Raw genomic sequence first — 22,618 nt, forward strand, 5'->3', positions numbered from 1 at the left:
ATTCATCCAGGGCTATTTAAAAAGAAATAGTGACAGACAGTTATGGTAGTAAAACATTTTATTACTTAGAAAGACAGAATCTCGTCCACAAGTCCAGATGAAACCAAAAAAAAGAAAAAAATTACACTGGCAAATTAAACAAGACACACACATATTACAACTCCAGCAATCCCAGCGGTGTAATTCAGTAAAAGATATAATCCTTAAAGCCTTCACCTGTTTAAAGTGCTCAAAGAAATTACACAACGTTAAGGCGAACAAATAAAACATCACTGACACGTCTTTTTGGGGGTATTTTAATGTTAAAAGTAGGCACACTTATTTTTTAAAGAAGCAAAGCAAAAGTGTAAGATAGAAGCTTTTTAACTTTAAAAGCAGTTTCCTCCTTTTCAGTCCTCTAAAGATACAACCCAACAGGCCATTTCTCTCTCTTCCTCCTGCCTGTTTTACATTTGTGCTTTGACGGCAAAGGGGAAAAAAATCACTCAGTCATCAAATCCGTTAATCTTCCAAATCTCTGCCTCTCCCTTCGCCATCTTAAAATCCTGCAATCCTGCAAATACAAGCACAATAAGAGCAATTTATAATTGAAGGAGCGCCTTTAAAGTTCAGTGAAACATGTACGGCTTCCTCTTGTTTGCTTCATTTGTGGAGTTGGTAAATCTGCCTCCACAGCAGTGGCCAGACATGTAAGACTAACTCAGTAGCACTTGTATCCTTACCTGTTGGACATTATAAATAAACTTCCTTCACTTCAGATTTTTCCAGGGCTGGTTTTAGAGACACTGTCTTCACCGCTATTCTCAAACAGGCTCCTCTTACTAGAAATGTCCACATGTCTCAAATCCTACAAATCAGAAACAGAATCAGTATATCAGTTCTTTTTACAGTGAAGAGAAAGAAAAAAACACTCTTTAAATCTGGAGTTTTGAAATATTTCTGAAGCAGGGACCTCTTACGGGGCAAATAGTTTTGTAAACACACCCTAAAATGGTCTTTATGTCGTTTGACAATTTGGACTGACTTAAGCATTTCTTCATGCTCAATAGGTAACTGCTAAAAAGCCAATGGCACAAAGCAGGAGGAACGGGTCACTCTACTCTGACAAAAGTGAGTGATGGTAGGACAGATTAGCACGAAGTCAGTCATGCCAGTGTTTCTGTAGGCGCCACAGATAACAATTCAAGACATACTGAGAGAGACCCTCTGCTTTAAAGTGTGCTTACCCAGATAGACATTGTTTTTGCTCAGATATAACAAAGATAAGATTTCTGCAGCCAAAAACATCTAACAGCAAGTTGGGTATGTGGTATGAAGCTTTCTGAACAGCTTAATTAAGTTAAACATCCAACTCTAAATTCTTAAGATCAAATTCTTTGAGCTACTTTTGAAATTAAATGAAACGTTCCCATTCATTTAATGCCTAAATGACTTTACTGAGTTTACCAGAGTAGAAAAAAAATCTATGTTTAAAAAGAATTAATTGATCAGAACTTTCTTCACGATTAAGGACAGTCATGCGTTTTACGTAGTTACCTACATAATGGCAAACTCTTTAATTTAATGTAGGCAACACAAACAACGAACTACGTCCTGCTCAACCAGGACTTACAGCTCAAAGAGTAATACTGCCCCCTGGCTTCCATATACTGCACTTACAGCAGGACTGTGCGAAGACCCAGCTTTGTTGCTCTTGTGGAGCCAGCGGTTGATCCGCTCTGACATTCCTGATGTCAAGCCTCTAATTTCCTGAAATCAACAACAGTTACAAAATCATTTGTTAATTAACGCTACGCACACATCTAATACTGAAAAGAGCTTTTGGGCGAATGATGACTGTACCTGTTTGGAAACTCCGGGGCTGGTGGGGCTCTGCACCTGCTGCTCCTTCTCAAAGATCTCTCTCTTCCTGGACACTTCTTCCAGCAGGACCAGAGTCCTCTGGGTGACATCTGGGAATCGCGTCAGCTCGGACTTCTGTGGATGAAGAGCCAAGAGAAGACCATTGGCGACTGACAGTTGATGTTTGCTACAGAACACTGGAACATAATTTCCCCTTTAGTACATGGAGGGCTGAGAGGCTGACCTGCGCTGCCTGAGCCAGCCTCTCCATCTTTTCCTGGATGGATCTAGATGAAATCCTCTGCCTAGAGCTGGGAAGACAGAATACATTAATGTACAAGTGTAATCAGTTACACTCAATAAAATATAAACAAATAAATAAAGATTAAAAAAAATGGCAAACTCACTTTCTCTGGAAAGATGACGCTTTGTTTTCATCCTCATTTTGGTCCTGCTTCAAAACAAAGACAATCAACACTGTAAATTGTGCATAACATTGTGTGTAGTGCTAGCAGGTCTACAGATCTCATAATCCTATAACTGTAAATATAATTGTGTTTTTGTAAAGTGCCAAACAAGAAAATAATGGATAAGCGATGAATGATGACTGATTATCAATCATATTAGGTGAAAGTAAATTAAAGTTATCTCACGGTGTTGGGTTCAAACTTCTTGGAGGCCATCCTCACACTGGAGCTACAACAGAAGAAGCAAGTCAGCAAACAAACTAAGCGAGGCTGATCAAAATGAACACAAGGCTGTTTCCTTACCTCCTCTGGAGCGGCGAAGGATCCTCTTCTTTCTTTCTCATCATCTGTGGAAGACCGAGCCTGTGTGAGTGCGTGTTAGCGGCACTTACAGCAAGTGACCTGCTCAATAATCCTCTGCACGGGGATGTGTTTGGGTGTTAACAAAGCAACCAGTCAGCAGTAAGAGCTGGTCAATATTCACGTAGCTATTAACATGAGCTGGAAGCTTGACTGGCACAAGCAAATTATCCTGAACTGATATTCTGAAAGCTGACGGCAGATAAAATCGTGTTTTAACAGTCAAATTGGCAAAAGTTCATGCTGACGTTTGCCAGGAAGAATGCCTGAATGGTTTTGTGTCCTCGTGCATGTATTTGTGTGTGCGTGTGTGTCAGTGTTTACCCTGAAAGATACAGTCCTGGAGCTCTGTCTGATGAGGGCAGGTTTGTTTGCCTGTTCAAAGTTTCCACTGGTGGAGCGATTCACGCCGGTCTGAGAGAAATTAAAACAACTTAGGTTTGCTGTTTGGCTGCAGGTACCTCTCTGGAGCCAAGACTGTTTTTACCGCCATAAGGAACCTTTACTCTTTATAACACCAGAGGGCGCTGGTGCCCACGCTGGATTGATAAGATGCAGCGTCAGTGCTTAGCGGGCCTTATACAGCATTTGACAAGCAAAGCTTGAAGCTGAGACGAACATGTCAGTTTATTTGTGTTTGTGTTTCTTTGTGTGTGTGTGTGTGGTGAACTACCTCCTCCGTGTGCCCATTTTGAACAGGGCTTTGAGCTCCCCGAGGAGAGGGACTCTGGCAGGGGGAAGTCCAGTGTTCGCGAGGTGACCAGGGGGCTGACGGAGAACCGGGGCTCATGGGAGTTGTGCGCCCGCTGGCAGATGGACTCTTGTCAAGTGAGATGGAGACAGAACTGAAAGGCAAGAAAGAGAAGTGAGTTTAAGGAGAAGTTGAAGAGAAAGGAACTAGTGACACTGAAAGTACAGTTTTCTCTGATCTGTTGCCTAAATTAAATCTTAAAGTGCGTCTAACGTGAAAACTGAAGGCAGATTTTTTTACTCTTCCATCTTATTCTCTGGATATCTTTATGTGGTTCACGATCTATACAAAACAATCTTATACGTCCTGTTTTCTCTTTTATATTTCTACATTGTTCCGGTGCTTTCATTTCCATTTGTGGAATCAGTAACCTTTATCTTATCTAAATAAAATGCATTTGATCCTTTTAGGTGATCAGCCAACAAAGCACAAAAGAGCAACAAAAAAGAAATGTCACTGTTAACCTGACAAACTTGCGAGCTGGGCTGGAGGAGGGTTTTGGATCAGGGTCTTTGCCCGATGACTCTTCATTTTCATGCTGACAAAGGAAGAAACAGGCAGACAATCAGCATGAGCACATAGCACACAAGCTTTTGTACAGACGACACACCTTGCATTACATAACACGGCGCGGTTATGGCCTCATTTGCAGATACACAGAGCTAAAGCAGCCTGCGAAGGTAATAAAAGATAAAGTTCAAATTATGGCCTTAAGCACGTCTTATCAAAGCTTTAGAGATGATTTGCATGGTCACTTGACTCGCGGGGAGAGTTCAAGTCCGGAAACAAGACGGGGAGTAAAGGGTTGTCTTCTTTTTCTAAAGCTGTAAGTTAAAAGTAGATTCTAACTTCTTCTTGTGACCACAGGAGGAAAATGCCCACACCAGCGTTGGTCTTTAATAGCAAAAATGACATCATATGCTGCACTACAAAAAACGGTGTTAAGTTTGTTGTTGTAAAATCTAGAGAATAATTAACTCCCCCTCTGTGTGGGATAGCAGTTAACTGTACAGGGTGCTGCTACTGGTGTCATGACTTAGTGTGTGAGGGAAGATTGGTGCTTTCTTGTCAAAGGATCTGTCAGTTCATGTTTTATCATTTGTAACGTTTCTCAGAGAATCAACAAAATCTCTCTGTTGGTCATTTAATCAAAACTGAGGTTATGACCTTGTTTCTTCCACTCCAGGTGGACAAAAGTTCTAAATAATCACGTGAAAAATCTCGATCTACATCATTATTTGGCAGCTGAGTTACAGACTTTCACTGTTGCAGTCTTGTGATAACTCAAGCACATTTAAAAGATCTGTGAGATGTTTTTTTTTTCTTTAGATTTTCTTCCAGAAAGTTAAGGAGCAACTTCCTTCTTACTTTTTTGCTTGAGATGCTGGTTCTACTTTTGCTGCTGGTGGGACTGTGAGAAGATGTTTTTACTGGTGGCTGTGGTTTGACAACACTTTCCTTCTCTTCATCCATGTCTCCCAGCAGCTCTACCCTGGCGCCTCCTCCTTTGCTGACCTCAGCTTCATCCTCCCCTCCATCCTTCTGTTGTCTCAACGTTTCCACGTGCCGCATCCTTCGCCTTTCGTCACGCACTCGCAGCATCTCCACAAAGTCAAGCTGTACCTGCTCCATGCTGGCAATAAACAGTACATATGTGCACATTAATGACCAACACATGTGATGAATGGTCTCTAGAGAGACCTAAAAAGATTCGCCGGTCCTGCATCTGATCAGGTTTCTATTATAAAAGGCTCTTTGAAGACAGGTACTCAGCTGTCGGGGTTTCTGACAGCATTTCATACTTTCCCTGTGTGAGTATCAGGTGTTTCCATGGGTTTGAAACGTATACAGAAACACTCCCATGGGGCAAAGCTGAGAATCATCCGTTTGCTAGTTTGAAACCACTAAAAAGGCCTTCAGAAACCAAAAGAACAAAACAGGCACACAGACAAAGTCCACAAAGAGGATTGTGTTTAGACAGCGTATGAGTCCAACGTGACATATTTGTTTTACTAAACTATGAGAACAACCTGTTGGAGCTTTGGGACATTTCACTTGAGGAGTCTGTCCCAAAGGCGCTCTCGCTGGCAGACGTGTTTGTAGGAGTGGGAGTGGGGCTGGAGTCATCATCTTGGTCAGCACTGGTGCTTGAGCTCTTCACCCTCCTCCTCTTCTCCCGCTCCACCTCCTCCTCATCCTCCATTGTCCACTGTCGTGCAAGGCTGAATCAAGACAATCAGCGAATATGGAAAAACAAACAAACAAAAACAACAGAGAAGAGGCTCAGTGAGGATACGGGTGGTGGACATATGTAAAACAGCGTGCTGTACATGAGAACTTGATGAGTGGATCCTCCACACTATTTGTTTTTGGTTTGTACTTTAAAAGAAAAGATTAATAAGCGTTACAGGGAACCTGCTTTACTTGTTCATCAACCGCTTTTTGCGGCTGTATTTTGCATCCTGTTTAAAAAGAAATTATCAGTGGATTCAATCAGCTGCAGAGCGGCAGGCTGGTGTTTCCTTTTTAACTGAGCTCAACAAGGGCCAAACAGAACAAAACTCTCCGTTATCTCTAGACTGTAACGGGTAAAAAAAGACAGAAGTGACTGTAGCAATAACAGTGACACCAACCGACACAGTTTGACTGCATGTTACACAGTTACTATATGAATGTAATAAATCATTTCTTTCAAATTAGGATGCTTTGTTGCCAGAGTGAAAACCCTGCAACATGTTAATTATGCGCGTTCCTAAACATCCAGCATCTATTAAAAAGCAGTAGGCGCGGGCATCGCTCTGAAACGCAGGTAACACAGGTAATTAGTCGCTATAGAAACCCAGAAGTCCTTGAATCTTACCTGGACAAAGCCGACCAGTTTCTCCGACTTACAGACATATTGAGAAAATAAAATAGTTTCCAGCTACGATCACAGACGAAGTCGACTGGCACTCAGACGACGGCAGTCGAATTACAGTCACCGCGGCACAAAGCAGTCCACCTTTACCCCGGTGCAGCGCACAGACGCGTCACGTGACCACAAAGGTAAGCTCCCCACCTGACAGACTGAGTGAGGGGTGGGGAGAGCGCGCGCCAGAGAGCACCTTGTATGGTGGAAGTGTGGAAAGCGTAATACCTGTACCTGGCACTCCTTTCCCGCCCCTGGACACTTCGCTTATTCGGGCAATGGCAATAAAACATCCCAGAATAATTAATCTTACTCTTATATTCATTTTGTTTGTGTGGATCTTACAGGCTGTAGCTAAAAGGAAAACCTGCACAAGTACAACAAGTAGTTAATAGCAATCAAACTCTTATTAAATGATAATAATAAAGCATACAAATATATGTTATCCTTTCTTGTACTGGACTCTGACTACAGTCTGAGTCAGAGTGTTTGCTGTGTGAGTCCACACCTTTCTCTGGAGCCCATGTGTGTTGGACTCTGACCTACACTCTTTATATCACATCTGTGTCTGTTATACTCTGTGCAGTTCCTCAGTAAACAAAGTTAGATATTATCGTAACTGATAACTGAGGCATAGCATAAGATGCATATCGAGACTCTTTCAAGTTTCACCTGTGAAAGTCTGCTTCCCATTTATTTAAAGAAGAGGCTGTCTTATAGCATGCGTTGTTGGTCTATCATGCATCTGCTATCTTATGGAAATAGTTTGCATGCCCCTGCCTGCACCGGTGCTGTATCATTTTAGGTCCTGTAATGAACTCTGTGCGTTTATGCATCAGTGTCCATTCAGTCTGTTCTAATGTTCCTGTGTCTAAAGTTAGCCTTACATTTTCAGGAAAGACCTGATCAAACAAACGGAAATAAAACAGAAAGACATTCCCAACAAAAGTTATATTTACAGACACAAGACGACTGCGGGTGCTTTGCATCCATTTGGATAAGGCGATTTTTAAAAGTACTGAAGCAGAGTGTGCTTTATGGACATGCAAAACACACAGAAGTGCTTTACATCTGGACAGCATGCACACAAAGCATATCAGTTAAAATGTACAAGTTGCTGCTTTGTTGCAGCAAACAGTAATCCTTCAAACTAACAAGTAACTGTAACCGATATTGAAAAGCTATTAGCAGTAGTGATGCTTGCCGTTTTTAAGTATATATTAGGTTGCAGAGCGGATTCATCGGATCAAAGTATGAACTTTCTTTTAGTGAGGTTGAGCACAGCAAGGTATTGTTCCCATTAATCCCAGGTGTCCTGGGAGTCAATCCCAGTCCGTATGATCTAGCAGTTAAATGTCTTAACCATATGGGAGTTGTTGGCAAGGTTGGCATCACAGACTGAACAAATTGTGTTCAGACTGGAGTAGAAATAAGCATTTTTTAGTAGTGGATGATATTTTATCCATAAGAACACACACAAACCATTTAAACTGCACGTGTTCATCTGTGCATTTGCTCTATCTGCTGTCTGCAACCTGCAATAAAAAGCTGGTCCTACTGCAACAGGATCACAGAAACTAAAATTCTCAGAGTTTATAAAAGCAGTTTATATATCTGAATACAGCAGTTGATCACACATGAAGGAGTATCACACAGAAAAATGTTTCATGTAAAGTATACTTTTAATATTTTATTTGTTCTTTTTCCCTTTCAGTCCAGCCAATGAAGTGCACCTTTTTTTTTTTTTTTACCACTATTATTTGATAATCTACATTACAAGGTTAAAGTTTATCCCCAAGCAAAACAATCACACGTACAGTTTAATTTGGCACATTTGTCCGCCATACAAATATCAGGCCGATTGTCTGAGGCTTTGGTGCAACATGGTGTGAAAAGTACAAATAATCTTACATAACAGACAGAGTCATTCTAACACCTTATCAAAAACAAAGCTGACAGAATAGTTGAAAGCCTTTCAGGGGTGTGGGGGCATACTGTCACCTCCATGGCAGGAGCGTACGCAGGGACATCAGCGCGAAACAACAACACAGACGCCACAATAGACCCAGGAAGACCAGGACAGATTCAGATGTAGGGGAGTGATGTCACTGATGTGACCCCAGCCCACCTCCTGGCTTCACTGCGCAGAACCTTTAGCGGCATCAAACATCTTCTTCCTTCCCTCCATCCCTGACATGGCTTCCACATTCTTCCTCCAGTCACTGTCCTCCACTGGCCTCTTCTGCAGATAAGGGAGACAGTTGGATTGTGCAACAGAGAGTATAAAAGACTAAAAACAGAGGCTGCAAAGTAGAGCAGGTTCAGAAAATGTTATTGTTGCATCTAAGCCTTTGAGACCTGTTCATTTCAATGGGAAGCCCTTTGGAGAATGGTTTATTACCATACTAGTATAACTGGTTTACCTCACACTCGGAGAGACACACATTCATTCACAGGTATACACACACCGGAACAAGCTAATCTGCACATGCATGCACTCAGGAGTTGGGAGACGTGGCCACAAAGGCTAATATTCGGTGTACAATGGGATCATTGTCTTGTGTTCGGTGCCTTCTCTCACAAACACACGGTCCCCGCCCTGCAGTGGCTTCCTACTCGGTGTCTTAAACACACTTTTCACACACACTGTTTTCAGGTGTTCCATGACATCTCAAGCGCTGACATCATGTCTGTATCTTACAGTACCTGAATGCATATCTGTGCTCTAAAGATGGCAGACATTGCTCAGGCTGGTTTCATTGTAGTCTGTGTGCATATGCATGATTGCATCTTCTCTTTTATCCATTTTTCATGCACCTTTTCAGTGTCCTCTTTCTTGACAGACTTGAGATTGGCTCGCAGGTCCATGGAGACTTTGTGCTTGGATCCCAGCAGCGAGCGAAGGATGGCGTCAGCTGACACACGGACACGTCGAAGATTAGGCCTCTTGAATTTCCCCCTGAGGTCCAGCACCTTGATATTCAGGTCTTTAATCTGGTCGAGTGACACAGAGTGGAGGGAGCAGGATGTAGGAGTTTCTCATGGTGCTCATAGTGTTGCATAATATACGTATAACTGATATGAAACATTTCAAATTCTACTTATTGGAAATGCGCTGGGATAATAAAGTGTACCAACCTCGCGTGTGTTGAGCATGACCTTAGCTTCAATGTCATATCGCTCCTCGTCAACTACATCTATCTTAGCATGTAGCTCCCTGCAGAGATCCTACACATGCACAAAGGAAAACTTAGTATGAAATCATGTGCAGTCCTTTCTTTACTTGGTTTCTTGTCCTGATTTGCTTTATTGACATAATTTGGGAATGATCTAAGTTGTCGCTGCAAAGGATGGAAAGAAAAATGAGAGATTTGGGGGAATCTGTAGGGAACATACCTGAAGCTGGCCAAGGCTCAGGCCACTCATATTTAAAGGAGGCGCTCTCTCAGCCAGGTACCTATGTTTCTCCTCCTCTTTGTCTAAAATCTCCTGCTCCAATCCCTCCTTGGCCTTTGCCACCATCAGACTCTGTCAAACCAACATAAAATAATGTTTTCCATATGCGGTCGGATTCTTTCAAAACACCTCATCACATCATTTTTTCTCAAATGACAGGTGAAACATTCAGATGCTGGCTTTCTTTCAGTTGTCTGTATCTGCTGCCCTCCTGTGGGCTGAACTCGTGTATTACACTAATAAACCAAATAAGTCTGCCGATGATTTCTCGTACCTTGAGCATCAGCTTCCTTGAGGCTGAGATCTTGGGTTTCCGCTGCATGGTTCAGATGATTCACAAGATTATCAGTAAATATGATGTATATGTAGTTTAGTAGCTTAACTTAGTTATAAAGATTGTTGAATATTGTATCAACAAGTTAGCGGCCAGATGGTCTTACCTCTTGGCTGTAAAAGAAGAGAAACATACATAATTTAAAATACCTGTTTTTGTGTTTTTAATATCTGTGTATCTATAGTAAGAAAACACTCACACATGTTCAGGCATCCTGCTGTTGAGATCTCACCGGAAAAGAGACGGGAGAGATTAGAAACACACACAAAAACACACGCTGAACCACTGGCAGTATTTGTTTGTCAGCGGATCAGATAAAAAAATAAACAAATCCACGTGCGGATGGATTATAAAAGCCTAAAACCAAACGATATAGAAATGGAGCCAAACAATAGGTGGGAAATTGTTAATAATGAATTGACAGAGGATAAGAGGTGTTAAGCGGTCTTCACCTGTTTGGACAAAAGGAAGTTGCTGGTCTAGGCAACCTTGAATCCATTTTTAAGTCTGAGGTTGCTGAAGCTTTTTTGTCTTTTTTTAAATGCATGTTTAAGAAAATGTGTTTGTTGTGCATGAAAATATCATACAGGCACAAAATGTTTGTGGAATCAGTGTCCTAGTTTTTCACAGGACTTACCGAGTGCAGTTTTGCTTAAGGAACCTTTTCTACCACATGCCATAAAAAACAGTGACGCATTAACACCAGTAAGATGTGTTTAAGATACTTAATTTATCGTCACACCTCATTGTTAAAGTGTTGTTTTCACTTTTGTTATTACCTGGTCTTACCTTTCCTCAGTCTCGTGCCCTTTGTCCTTCATCAAATTTGCAAGTGATTTGCAGCACTCACCCTTTCACTCTTTCAATTTAGGCCAGCCTTTCTCCTCATACCTCCCCTCTCATTTCACTATTTGGCTCCATTTGAGAATGGCACCACATAAGACCACCTAGCACGATGGGGTTACAATCTGCCTTAGCGGATTAGGAAAATTCCAGACAGATAGCCGTCCCTCATCCATCTCTTCTGTCCCTTATCCCTGTCTTTCTCCTCAGGATTATCTGGCCAAGAGGAATTTAGAGTGGCCTGTCTCCCCAAATAGACCAGGGGACAACTGATAGACAGCTGTGGTGGGTGACTGTGCTCTGGGGTGCCCAGCCTGGATCAGGGATTTATTGCTAGTAACTCATGGATGCTTATGACCCTCTGTGGTGCGGCCAACTTGGCAATGAAAAAAAACCACCCAAAGTGTTTTGGAAAGTTTACGTCAACCTCGGATTTGAACATAGTTGCTTTGGCTGCAGATTTAAACTCCCCAGTTTGTATTATTTCAGCTGATCATCCCATTGCTTTGGCTTTATGGTAGCACAGCTTTAGTGTACATACAGTCTGTGCCCAAAGATGAAACTGGGCTGCTAGCAAAATAGCACTGAAACACTTATTATTGTCTATGTCTCTGCTATGCTATGTCCCCGCTGTTCACCAGGTTGACATATTGAATAAACTAACACTAGATCAATCTGTATTCTCACTGTACAGAGAGGTCTCAATTTGAAATCTGCATGACACATTTTTGACAAATGCAAAGGTTAAAATATCAACACTACAGTCTAAATATCAGGAGAGCAAATCAAGAAAGCACAGATATAAAACTTGTGTCTAACTCTACACACAGAGCGTATTATGAAGGGAACTTACCAGAGTCAGAGGCAGGAGAAATGTGACCATGGATGGAGCTCGATGGACAGATCAGAGATGAGCCCTCTATTTAACTGCACCGCCCATTGTCCAGATCTCTCTTTCTTTTGTGTGTGGACGCTATTATTAGTCAGCCACGTCCTTCTTGGTACATAATCCTGCTCTGCTCATTTTTCATGTAAACAATGACAATATAGTTGGAGCCTGAAGGCTGATGAGAGTAACTCAAATGACAAATTGTAGGTAAATATGAATATGAACTATAAGCTGGCCATAGACTGCATGGAAAAGGAAATTATGTAAAAAATAAATAAATAAAGGGGAAAAAAAACACTTGTAAGTACATTAAGTAGAAGTGGTGATCAACTTCTACTTAATGATCAACTTCCCCCCCCTTTTTGACACATTCCCATGTGTCAAAAAGGGGGGGGAAGTTGAGTTTTAACATCAAACAAGGGTTATATGAACATTTTTATGACTTCATTTGTGTTTTAATAACTTAGGTACGGTAAAACTTAAGCTAATAGCGACCCAAAAGGTTTCCGGACTTTTTTAGAGAACCAGTGAGAAGCATAAATCATTATTTCCATGTTTAAGCATTAATCATTGAAATGAACTGAATAGCGTTTAGAAGATAAAATGCCCGTGACCATGAGAAGCTGAGTACCACACTGGAGAGGAAACCGTGGGACGGTAGGCGGAAGCAAACACATGATTTTTGTGAAAGGGGGGGGGGGCAGATGTTAGAGTTAAAAATGGCTAATTTGTTTTTGATGTCTTTTGTTAAAATGAGTGGTTTTAATAATTTTCAGACACACCTTGCAAATGTGCTTATAATGAGTTGGCACTCGGCCTTTTGAAGGTCATAAGCTTCGTTCGGCGTGATGGTCCGGACTGATAAAGTGGAGGAAATGCCTTGAGTGCAGAGGGCTAAATGCAAACACGCTTACACACACATAAATTGTGATTAGAATAAGTTACTGGTCAGGAGGTCCTGAACATGATGTGCTAAACTGATTTTGAATCACTAGAGGAACATTGGATAACAACATTAGATTATTAGAGCTAGGCAGAGAGGTGTTTTGGTTTTCTGTCTCTTACAGAGACAGGAACAGACACCAGACGAGGTCACGGAGATACCAGGATCCTTCGCCGCAGAGACAGGCACAGAGACTGCCGAGACACCAACTGGGTTCGAGTGTCATGGCATTTTGGGCCCCAGCTAGTCACCTCAAAAGGATGGATCCCATAAACACAGCAATAACCATGAAGGGGTTAACAAAAATCCAGGAACACCAGACCAACGAGGTTCGAGAGGCTCTTGGTCAAAAGGGGGACACGTTCCTGTTCCTTTCTCTGGGGGCCACAGCTGTGACCCGAGGATACACAGATCGTTGTTTGAAATCGGGGCAGAATGATCCCCTGATCTGTGCAACGACTGAAGGGTTGTCTAACCCCTGAGGTTGACGAAAGAAGAGCAGAGGATCACACGACTGGAAGACATGGGTGGCTGCAGCAATAAAATAAAGGCTAAAAGCTCCTCGGACAGAGGTTCTAGTCTGAGTACGTCTGAGGGGTATAAGGTAGCACCAAAATAAAGCTGTGGGAAAACTGAGGAGTGATGGGAGTGTCATCTGTACCTACTATTGTTGTTGTAATAATAGTTTTTCTTGCATCTGAACTGCGCAAACACAGAGGTCGTCTCACATATGGTTCACCCAACAGGGGGACAAAGGGCCTCGGGGGTGAGAAGAAATGACCCGGCAACACTGGATTACAGGGTGTAGGTGGGACTGTGGGATTATAATATTATTTTATGCCATGTTAGACCCCTAATTAAAGTTTGTGAATTATTATGTAGTTTTAGTTTGCATTATTCTCCTGGATTAGAAGAAGCTGATAACTATTGCATTTGTTAAACTGATTTGCATTACATTAGACTGCTGATTTATTGTGAATGCATGATATTGTTTTATGATGCATTATACTGCTGAGTTATAAGAAATGCTGTTCGCAGAAAGTCATCGCCTTATTTGTCTGATTAGAAGAGAACAGAGCATGCTGGAGTTTTCTGCCCCATCTCAGCAGGAGCAGATAAACAGGGAGCCAAGGTCGTAGCTTAGGCGCCGTGTGAGAGAAAGAATGTGAATGTTTAGGCTTTATGATTAGGTGGGGGCCACGAGAGGCTATAAGAGTTTGATCAATGCTCCACCGTTTTGAGATCTGATGCTGTCTGCGTACGGTGTCCATCTCCCACGCGTGTGATCATTAAAATCATCGTTTGACTCAACCCGGCCGGACCAGTGTTGTTATTGTGGTTTTTCCTCTTGTATCCATCCCCAATATTTGAATCCGTAACACTAGCTGTGCCGTACAGTGACAGGGGTCCTTTATGTGGTTACGCTGAAGGCTTCGTGACTTTTAAGCCATGCCAGTAGCAGCTGTACAAAGGGCAGCTATGGTTTGTCATTCCAGCACTTTAATCCACAGAGAATCACCTCAACCAATATTGGGTGGAATGTCATAATATTTTATGAGGAGATTGATGGTCAACAGGGAATTAATCCTTTTGATTGTATTGATCCCGTGCCGTGTCTTTGATCCATGATGACTTTGTCTCTTCTGTCTTTGAGTCAACTTAACAGGCGTGGTACAAAGTTTGGGGCAGATATTTAAGTTCCCTTCAGGGAATATGAACTTTTCCTCTTGCACCACGATTGGGTCGAAATGTAAACAAGCTTAATACTTTTATTCATGACTAGTTAGTCTCTTGATCTCAGGTGGAGTTTGGGCAGTGCTCTGGTTTGCTGTTCTGTCCGTGGGTGGGTCTACCTCGGCTCCTGAATGCTGCCTGCACGCCTGCTTTCCGTTCGCTGATCACCTCTCAGGGATAAAAGGCCAGTGTACGTTCCTGCACTCTGGCTGGTTGTTGTTGCCCTTGTGGTGGTAATAAGACTCTCAAATTATGACTCGTTTTATGTGTGCTTTCTGGTTATCTGACCTTTCTCTCTCAGTTGGAGTTATGTTACCTACAACCTGAATAAATTGTTCACTGTTTCCCTGTTCACCTGGAAAACTCATGTCCTCTAAAACCACTGCATGCTTCCCCTCAATTCCAGTAAATCCTCAATAAAAAATTGACTCTCAAGACTCACCTGAAAACGCCATGAACCTGTTCTATCTTCTCCTGCAGTCTTCTGGTGCTCCACGGCTTAGTCCCTGCGCCGCGCTCCATTACTAAATACTTCCCTGTATCTTGACTTTGCACTTTATTCGTTGCTTGTGAAAATAAAGAGTTAAACTTCCATCGAGTTTTTGTGATTATGACACTAATATGGCACTAGCAGACCAATGCACAAATGCAAACTGGTCAATCACCTCTTAGGAGTGTCAAAGAGGCATTATTAACAGGCTGCAGATAGCTGTATAGTGCATACTGTAGACGACCCTGCAAGCAATCAGTGCAATAAAATGCATGATGTCACACTGACAAATGGAAAAATATAAACTGGCATCAGTGTGCCAAGACGTCTGTCATCATATCGAATCTACCCCGTATCAGATAAACAAGGGGTAATCTGAACATGGCAGGGGGGAAGAGACCCTCTTCCAAGACAAAAGAAATATTCAATTCAATTTTCAATTTAATTTTATTTATATAGCGCCAAATCACAACAACAGTTGCCTCAAGGCGCTTTATTTGGAGAGATATTGGCTCTATTTATCTGGTTTCCAGGATCATCTATAACTGGATACCTGCAAAACTGTAGACCAGCAAGTTAAACCATCAAATACACCAAAAAATGAGTTCTCACAATGCATATTAAAAGGAGATTTAATAAAGGACATTGTAGTCTGTCCTTTTCCTTCTGGATCGAGGCATGCATGTTGAGGAGGGATTAGTCCCAGACTTCTCTACGCAATCATTCTGGTGATAATAATAGGGCTTAGGCAGCAATGATAAACATTATGTTAACATTCTCATATTAACATCTTAGCACGCTCACGGCATGCTTAACATATTTAACTCGTGATATTGTCATAGTGAGTACAGCTACATGAACCTGGGGCATGGTTTTGTTTACTAACACCTGAACCTCGAAGGAGAGATTAAAATGCCAGACATGCATGTGAGGGCGTCTTTGATGGACAAAGTGAAACCTCGCCACACCGTCTGTAATCCAAATGAAGACAAAAGGGTGGCTGCACCCACACAGTCCCACCACAGAAATTCTAAACACATGTCTGCTATTACTTATAAATAGGCTGCTTAAGTTTCCTACAGATATATACAAAGATATTCATATTGTCTAATAATTTGAGGTGCTGTCTGATGAGATGATTTTATGTGTAAAATGTGTAAACTGAGAGATAAATAAACCTTAACTCAAGAGTCGGAATGAGCAATGCTCAGTGAAATTGCAAAAAACTTAAGAGCTGTGACTCAGACTCTACAAGCCTCAGTGAGAATGTTAAAGGTTAAAGTTCACGACAGTACAATTAGAAAAAGGCTAAGCAAATATGGCTTGTCTGAAAGGAGACGGCTTCTGCTCAGGTGTTGCGATGGCCCGGTTAAAGTCTAGACTTAAGTCTGATTAAAATGCTGAGGCAGGACCTTAAGAGAGCTGTGTACAAATAAATGCCTGGAAACTGAACTGAAACAACATTTAAAGAAAGAGAGGCCAAAACTTTCCAACAACAATTTCCAGAAACTGATAAAAGTCAACCACACACACACACACACACACACACACACACACACACACACACACACACACACACACACACACACACACACACACACACAGAGGCATTCTGTTTGCAGTCTTGCACAGTGTGTGTCAACAGATAATGGAGAATGTAAACCAAAGAGGGAAAAAACAGAAAAAAACTTTTTAAACACACAGATTATCTGAGAACTTGGATAAGCCCGACACAGATTCATGCACAGACTGGTGTACACACACACACACAGACATTTTCCTCACTTAAAAGTGGTGAGACAGACCTCTAGTGGTTTAATATTTACACAGCAGCTCCATCTCTAGAAGCTGAGAAGCTGGAGGCTTGCCAACGATTTTTGAAGTGAGCTCTGGTCAGTGAAGAATGCACTCCAACATAAACTAATCAACAGACTGTCCCATTGGTGTCAACATCAGGAGAACATTGTGAGTCCACATCTGACACCACTCTAGTTCTTAATTAATTGTAGCTCAATTTTCCATGTTTGTCAGATTCCCTGGAAAGAAGTTATGATGTTTAAACAGAGAAGAGCTCGAGAGGATGTGGAGGGTGAAGGTAACGGTGGTCCCCGTGGTAATCGGAGCACTCGGTGCGGTGACTCCCAAACTAGGCGAGTGGCTCCAGCAGATCCCGGGAACAACATCGTAGATCTCTGTCCAGAAGAGCGCAGTCCTGGGAACAGCTAAGTTACTGCAGGACCCTCAAGCTCCCATATAGAAATGAATAATTGCACTGAGACACGCTTAAAAGAAGTGGATGACACTTTGGTGTTGTGAGGGAGAAAAAGATGCAAGTTAATGTATGTTTTCATATAATACTGTAGATACATGTTTGCTATTAGCTGTTATCTTGTCACTTTCATAACTGTCCCATCACATTCTAGTCTACCCCCCCAAAACAGCACTTTTTTAAATACTTATTTATTCTAGATATTGTCCCAATTACTTATTGTCAGAGGGTTATAAATGTAATCTTACCAGCTAGCTGACAACTAGCTAGCTAAAAAAAACAATAACAGCTGGTCAAAAACTACCTTTATGCAAGCTAATGTTAGTCTCAAGTGTCCTAAAAAACAAAGTTTCCCTCTGATAAACAGTTTAGTTACATTCTCACATCATATAAGCAGCTACAAGCAGCTAACACCTGCAATGCAGCAGTGCTTACTGACAAAAATGTCCAGAATATCCTTTAAAACTCTCCTCAGTGCCTTCATCAGACAGAAGTTAGCTTCACTGACTCATCAGCTTTACACTTTAAATTTCACAGCCTCCTCCAGAGTAAACAGAGGTGGACACAGGTATATTGGCAGTTGAGGTAAACAGTAGACTAAAAGCCTAAACAGGGCTATCAAACTCATTTTACATCAGGGGACACATACACCTAGTTACTTTGGTGTAGTATTAATGACTGTGGGGAGATTAGATTAGATTAGATTAGATTAGAGTTCTTGCTGGGCCCTCATTGTTTGACACCCCTGGATTACGCTCACTACAGACGAACAGCCACTAAATTCTGTTGACTGCAATCTGCTGACCTCTAGTGGTGAGATTTTACACACTGTACCTTTAAAGGTGTAACCTCTCCACAGCTCTACTTCACATATATTCTCTGTGAAACCTGCTCTCCATACAAATCCACACACGCAAACATACTGCTTAATACAATGATCCATCTCTACTTCTTGCAGCACTCCTTGTCCTTTGCTGACTCATGCGGTGTGGCAATGGGGGTTTTCCACAGGAACACGAGAAGTTGCTATACAACTAGCCCTTTATTCTAAAAGTGCACCGAGCCACACAGCTAAACATATCACACACAGACTGCTATATTCTTGATATAAACACAAAAACATGCACAAGATGATTAAATGAACAATAAATTCTATGTCTCCTTGGCAAGAATCTGCTGATGCTTAGGTCCGGATGAACTTCATGCTGGGTGTGCACACACGTTCCTGTAGGTGAATCTGTGTGGGTGGATGTTTGTGTGCACATGCCTCAGGCTCACTGTGCTTCTCATTAGTCCTCCAAACCGCTCAGAACAAAAGGTGCCCTGACTTCAGCACACACGCAATAGCAGGAAAACCATGCCACTGTGTGTGTGTGTGTGTGTGTGTGTGTGTGTGTGTGTGTGTGTGTGTGTGTGTGTGTGTGTGTGTGTGTGTGTGTGTGTGTGTGTGTGTTTTCCAGAGGCTATAACAGCAAGGTTAACGCACAACCGGAAACAGATGAGCTTAGCAATTAATGGTCTGAATCTAAAATAAACTGCGGCTGACAGTTCAGTGCTAAAAGACTTTAGTGAACAGTGAAATGAAGTGAAACACCATTTAAAAATAGAAGACCAATATGTGTCAGAAAAATCTGGATTACAAAAATTTATTATTATTATTTTACAGTTCTAATACTGTACATGGTTTAAGCAAATATGTAGTATACAGAGTGCAATATATCAGAAACAAAATACTTCAATTCCATCTTTAGAAAACCTCAAAGATCTGCTCGTTCTGTAAGTTAAAGTTTTCAAAGTAAGTCATACCAATCCTTCAAAAACAAGCCTGCAGAACAAATCGACTCCTGTTTCAGCAGCGTCAAAAACTGTCGCAAAATGATGTTCAAAAATGAAGATGCTACTGAAACATCAAGGCACAAAGGGTAAACTGTTCCCAGAAAACAGCTTTTTTATGCAGGAGTCTCCAAATTGTCCTTAAGCAATGAGATCAGGACAGAAACAAAGTCTTTATCCACAGTTTATCAGCTTCCTATACTTTGAATGACTGCAAGTGAATGAGGGAAGACAAGATGGGTTTCTGTGACACTTGTTCTCAGTCGTTTGTTCCATGGTCACTGATGACCTTTTTGTGCATCCTCTGGATCTGGTGAGTTGTACTACTTTCCCCTTCTTATTGATTCCCTCCAAGGAAGTAGGAAGGCTGAAGGAAGAGAAAAAGATTTTTATTTATTTTAGTTTTTACCATTGAAAAAAGAAAAAAATAATTTAAAACACACACAGATATGGTTATTAACGTCTATGTTCAGCAGCAGGGTCGCTCAAAAGTGCATTTGTAATGAGTTAAATTGCACTGTTACCACGGCTCCTAAGTTAATTTAGGCACTTGACTAGAGCAGCTCTCTTAAAGAACCATCGCTGCAGATTCCTAAACTGTGAGCTCATAGTTCAGACTCACACATTTGGGTCACGAGTTCATTTGAGATGACCGGTTTCATTAAATAACTCTGTTTCCATTAGATGGTGACGACTGTACCCTTGATCTCAAAAGTCACAACGACAGATTAACACCCTTAATGTCCCACTGCTTCATGTCAACTAAACCCATAAGGAAAGTCAGTGTGTGTGTTTGTGCGTGTGTTTAAAAATACTCGACTGCTTGGTGAGGGAGGGGCAGGCAGATGTTATTTTGAAGGCTCACGTTGCATCTTAATTATGTCCTCAAGTGAAGCTGGTTTGTGTCTACTGAGGTGTAGTACAGGCAGATGACCATAGTAAGAAAAACTCGGAGAGGACTCTAACTCGGTGGAACATCTAAACACTGAAGTGGTTCTTGTAAATAACCTTCAGCACGAGCTTAACGTGAGTGCTTCTCAGCTCTGTGTCACCTCATTCCCAAGAGTCTCGGTCTTTTCATTCCTTTCCATCCAGTTATTGCAACAACTTGTTTGGTGATTAGCACAAAAAGGAAATAACATGTTAAGTCAGGTGTTTTACTGCCGGCAAACATCTGTGCCTTTAGCTGCCAATTGCTTGAAAAACCAATAATAAAAATGATAATAATGATAATAATAATAATAATAATAATAATAATAATAATAATAATTATTATTATTATTATTATTATTATTGTGTTTGTTTAGCTGAGGTATTTGCTTGGGATTCACTGCCAGTCTCAGTTACTGGGAGTGAACTTGAGGATATTTGAGCAATGAGAGGGTGTGGTGCCACTCTCTCCAGAGCCCAGATAAAATGATTTCTACATAAATGAAATAAAAGCTTTCCCACGCCAATAAGTCACACTTTGACTTCTAGCTATTTCAGTCCAACCAGACAACAACTTAGGATACCTTCGAAAATCAGAGCTCCTCGTCCTCCCCAGTGCTGCCCAGGTGTCCCGTAGACAGGTGCCGGTTCCTCCCGGTCTGCACGGCTTGTAGGTTCTTATAGCGCACCAAAGCCAGAGCAATCTCTGCGTTCCACGCTGTGCCGTCCTGCGGACACCGAAAGTCAATTTCCTTGCCCGTAACCATGACCACAGTGAAGTACACCAGCCCTCGCTTATACTCCACGCAGTCCACCGTGACCATGCGCTCAAAGTGAAGCTCCTTGACTTTGGAGCTCGACGCCAAACCCGGAGCATCACCGCCGCCTCCTTTGCAGTTGTGCAGGCGCAGCCCGTCCTCAGTGAGGACGCAGCGCTTCTTCTTCCACAGCTGGAGAAGTCCGCTGCTGCGCTTCTCTAGCAGTCCGTCTCTCATCGCCTTGGCCGCGAACGACATTTCCACGCTGAAGGAACCTCTTCAGTACCAGACACTAGACAACTTAATCCTCTGATAGATACTGAATCTATTAAATACGCATCGCGTGTCTTGCCGTATCAACGTCCCTCGGGGAAACAGATTCGCTACAGTAAAGATGATGTTAAACACATTTGTCTATTACAACAAGGTTTGTGAATAAGTTCCGTCTGTGCGCAATGACAGGACACCGTGCGGGTTGGTAGGCTGCTCTGCCTGGATATGTTTGAACATGCCCGGCTCCTGTCTGGACCTTCTCCCCCTTTCAACTAGCACCCGCCTCCTTCTCAGTGACGGCAGGAGAAGATCCGGGCTGTTTATGAAATTCCCATCTTGAGTGTGTGCGTCAGCGTGCAGTGCGCGCGAAATAAAGACATGCACAGAGAGTCAGTTAGTGCACGCTGACAGTTGTGTTTTACAGCACTCTGCATAGCAGCCTTTTTATGTGTTGCAGTGGTGGAGAGAGTGCTCAGAACTTTAACATAGCAACACCAGGGTAAATATACTTCTTAGTCTTTACGAGTTAGCTCACTCAAGTAAAAAGAAAAAAGTATTAAATAAACAAAAGTAGTGCAGAATGGCCAATATCAGAATAATGGATTATAATTACGAGTACACCAGTATGTTCATGTTTAATGCTGCCAGTGGTAATTACGGGCCTAACTTGATTATTGGTTACCATTTTTTCTTCTGTTTATGCTATTCATCTTCAAAGTAACTCGTTATCAACGTGAAAGCTGTGGAGGAAAGAGCAACATTTATTAAAAATTGAATTCCACAACAAAGGTAAACAAAAATACAGAGTACATGGGTTCAGGCCTGACCATCTCCCTTTGAGGTCGCAGTGCACCTGTAGAAAAACCTGCTAACACACCTTTCTGTATAAATGAGTAAACTAAAATGCTAATATGCTTAAAGTGCAATAAGCGCTCATTTAGAAGCCTTGAAACTCCTTATTAGAAACTATGTAATCTCGCCTCTCTGAGAGCTGGAATGTGAGTGGGTGGCATGGCGGATAAAGTTGGATAAAGAGTTCAAACTGCTGAATGACTAATCAGCCGGTTAGTGATCATCACCTTCTGGAAACAATGTCGTTACAAGGTAGGGCTACACGCAAAGATGTCCAATTTGCCTCATCTACAGATTTCACATTAGGGATGAAATATTTACAACTAGTGAAATAAAAATGTATATTTCATTTGATTAACAGATTATATTTTCATAACTTTAGAGCTCCGCTTTCACTTCTCTGTCGAACTTCTGTGGGAAACATCAGTGATGGAATTTGTTGGTAAATTCTTTCTGACATTCTTACGTGATAGATAAGCTTTGTGGGTGGAGTGTATCTGTGATTCCCCTAATTTTACAAGATACTGGGCTTACCTGTCCCAGTGTGTCGCGTGGTGTGAGAGGAATGGATACGATGTATCCTGCACGCGTCGTTTCTTAAAACCAAAACAGAAACCACCACCTATGATACTCGCCTCAGACACAAACCGAGACAAGGAGGCCGAGGAGGCAGTTTCACTTCACTT

At 41.9% G+C, this 22,618-nt stretch overlaps 3 protein-coding genes across 4 annotated transcripts; all 3 read right to left on the reverse strand.

The window, feature by feature from the left end:
* Positions 1-40: 40 nt before the first annotated feature.
* lad1 (ladinin) lies at positions 41-6,474 on the reverse strand. 2 transcript variants are annotated; one of them, XM_040048110.1, is made up of 14 exons: positions 6,281-6,474; positions 5,451-5,642; positions 4,789-5,053; positions 3,885-3,958; positions 3,343-3,514; positions 2,994-3,083; positions 2,613-2,656; positions 2,496-2,538; positions 2,250-2,296; positions 2,087-2,153; positions 1,843-1,977; positions 1,660-1,749; positions 723-847; positions 41-553 (listed from the first exon to the last, which is right to left on the reverse strand). In XM_040048110.1, the coding sequence occupies exons 1-13, from the start codon at positions 6,316-6,318 to the stop codon at positions 755-757; spliced, it is 1,350 nt and encodes a 449-aa protein (XP_039904044.1). In that variant the 5' UTR covers positions 6,319-6,474; the 3' UTR covers positions 41-553; positions 723-754. The 2 variants fall into 2 exon arrangements, with proteins under 2 accessions (XP_039904044.1, XP_039904046.1); XM_040048112.1 differs by having other exon boundaries at positions 2,250-2,293; positions 6,281-6,471.
* Positions 6,475-7,991: 1,517 nt separating this feature from the next.
* Positions 7,992-11,904, reverse strand: tnni1a (troponin I type 1a (skeletal, slow)). Its single transcript, XM_040048143.1, has 8 exons — positions 11,815-11,904; positions 10,318-10,345; positions 10,225-10,231; positions 10,059-10,100; positions 9,725-9,856; positions 9,467-9,556; positions 9,146-9,322; positions 7,992-8,570 (listed from the first exon to the last, which is right to left on the reverse strand). Exons 2-8 carry the CDS (start codon positions 10,329-10,331, stop codon positions 8,466-8,468), a joined length of 567 nt encoding a protein of 188 aa, XP_039904077.1. The 5' UTR covers positions 10,332-10,345; positions 11,815-11,904; the 3' UTR covers positions 7,992-8,465.
* Positions 11,905-18,916: 7,012 nt separating this feature from the next.
* phlda3 (pleckstrin homology-like domain, family A, member 3) lies at positions 18,917-22,533 on the reverse strand. The gene is made up of 2 exons (XM_040048145.1): positions 20,634-22,533; positions 18,917-19,486 (listed from the first exon to the last, which is right to left on the reverse strand). Exon 1 carries the CDS (start codon positions 21,063-21,065, stop codon positions 20,643-20,645), a length of 423 nt encoding a protein of 140 aa, XP_039904079.1. The 5' UTR covers positions 21,066-22,533; the 3' UTR covers positions 18,917-19,486; positions 20,634-20,642.
* Positions 22,534-22,618: the final 85 nt, after the last annotated feature.

The sequence above is a fragment of the Simochromis diagramma genome, unplaced genomic scaffold, assembly GCF_900408965.1.
Source record: "Simochromis diagramma unplaced genomic scaffold, fSimDia1.1 OVJJ01000387.1, whole genome shotgun sequence".
In the NCBI taxonomy this organism is placed as follows: domain Eukaryota; kingdom Metazoa; phylum Chordata; class Actinopteri; order Cichliformes; family Cichlidae; genus Simochromis; species Simochromis diagramma.

What these genes read in the sequence shown, in the direction of transcription:
- phlda3 (XM_040048145.1), bottom strand. Translation starts at nt 21,065, where the DNA reads ATGTCGTTCGCGGCCAAGGCGATGAGAGACGGACTGCTAGAGAAGCGC.
- tnni1a (XM_040048143.1), bottom strand. An exon ending in CAAGGAAGCTGATGCTCAAG is followed by an intron (nt 9,857 to 10,058) that starts GTACGAGAAATC and finishes TTGGTTTGACAG; the next exon opens with AGTCTGATGGTGGCAAAGGC. An exon ending in AGAAAGAGGACACTGAAAAG is followed by an intron (nt 8,571 to 9,145) that starts GTGCATGAAAAA and finishes CCTTATCTGCAG; the next exon opens with AAGAGGCCAGTGGAGGACAG.
- lad1 (XM_040048110.1), bottom strand. Translation starts at nt 6,318, where the DNA reads ATGTCTGTAAGTCGGAGAAACTGGTCGGCTTTGTCCAG. An exon ending in AACTGGTCGGCTTTGTCCAG is followed by an intron (nt 5,643 to 6,280) that starts GTAAGATTCAAG and finishes GTCTTGATTCAG; the next exon opens with CCTTGCACGACAGTGGACAA. An exon ending in CCAGCATCTCAAGCAAAAAA is followed by an intron (nt 3,959 to 4,788) that starts GTAAGAAGGAAG and finishes TTCCTTTGTCAG; the next exon opens with CATGAAAATGAAGAGTCATC.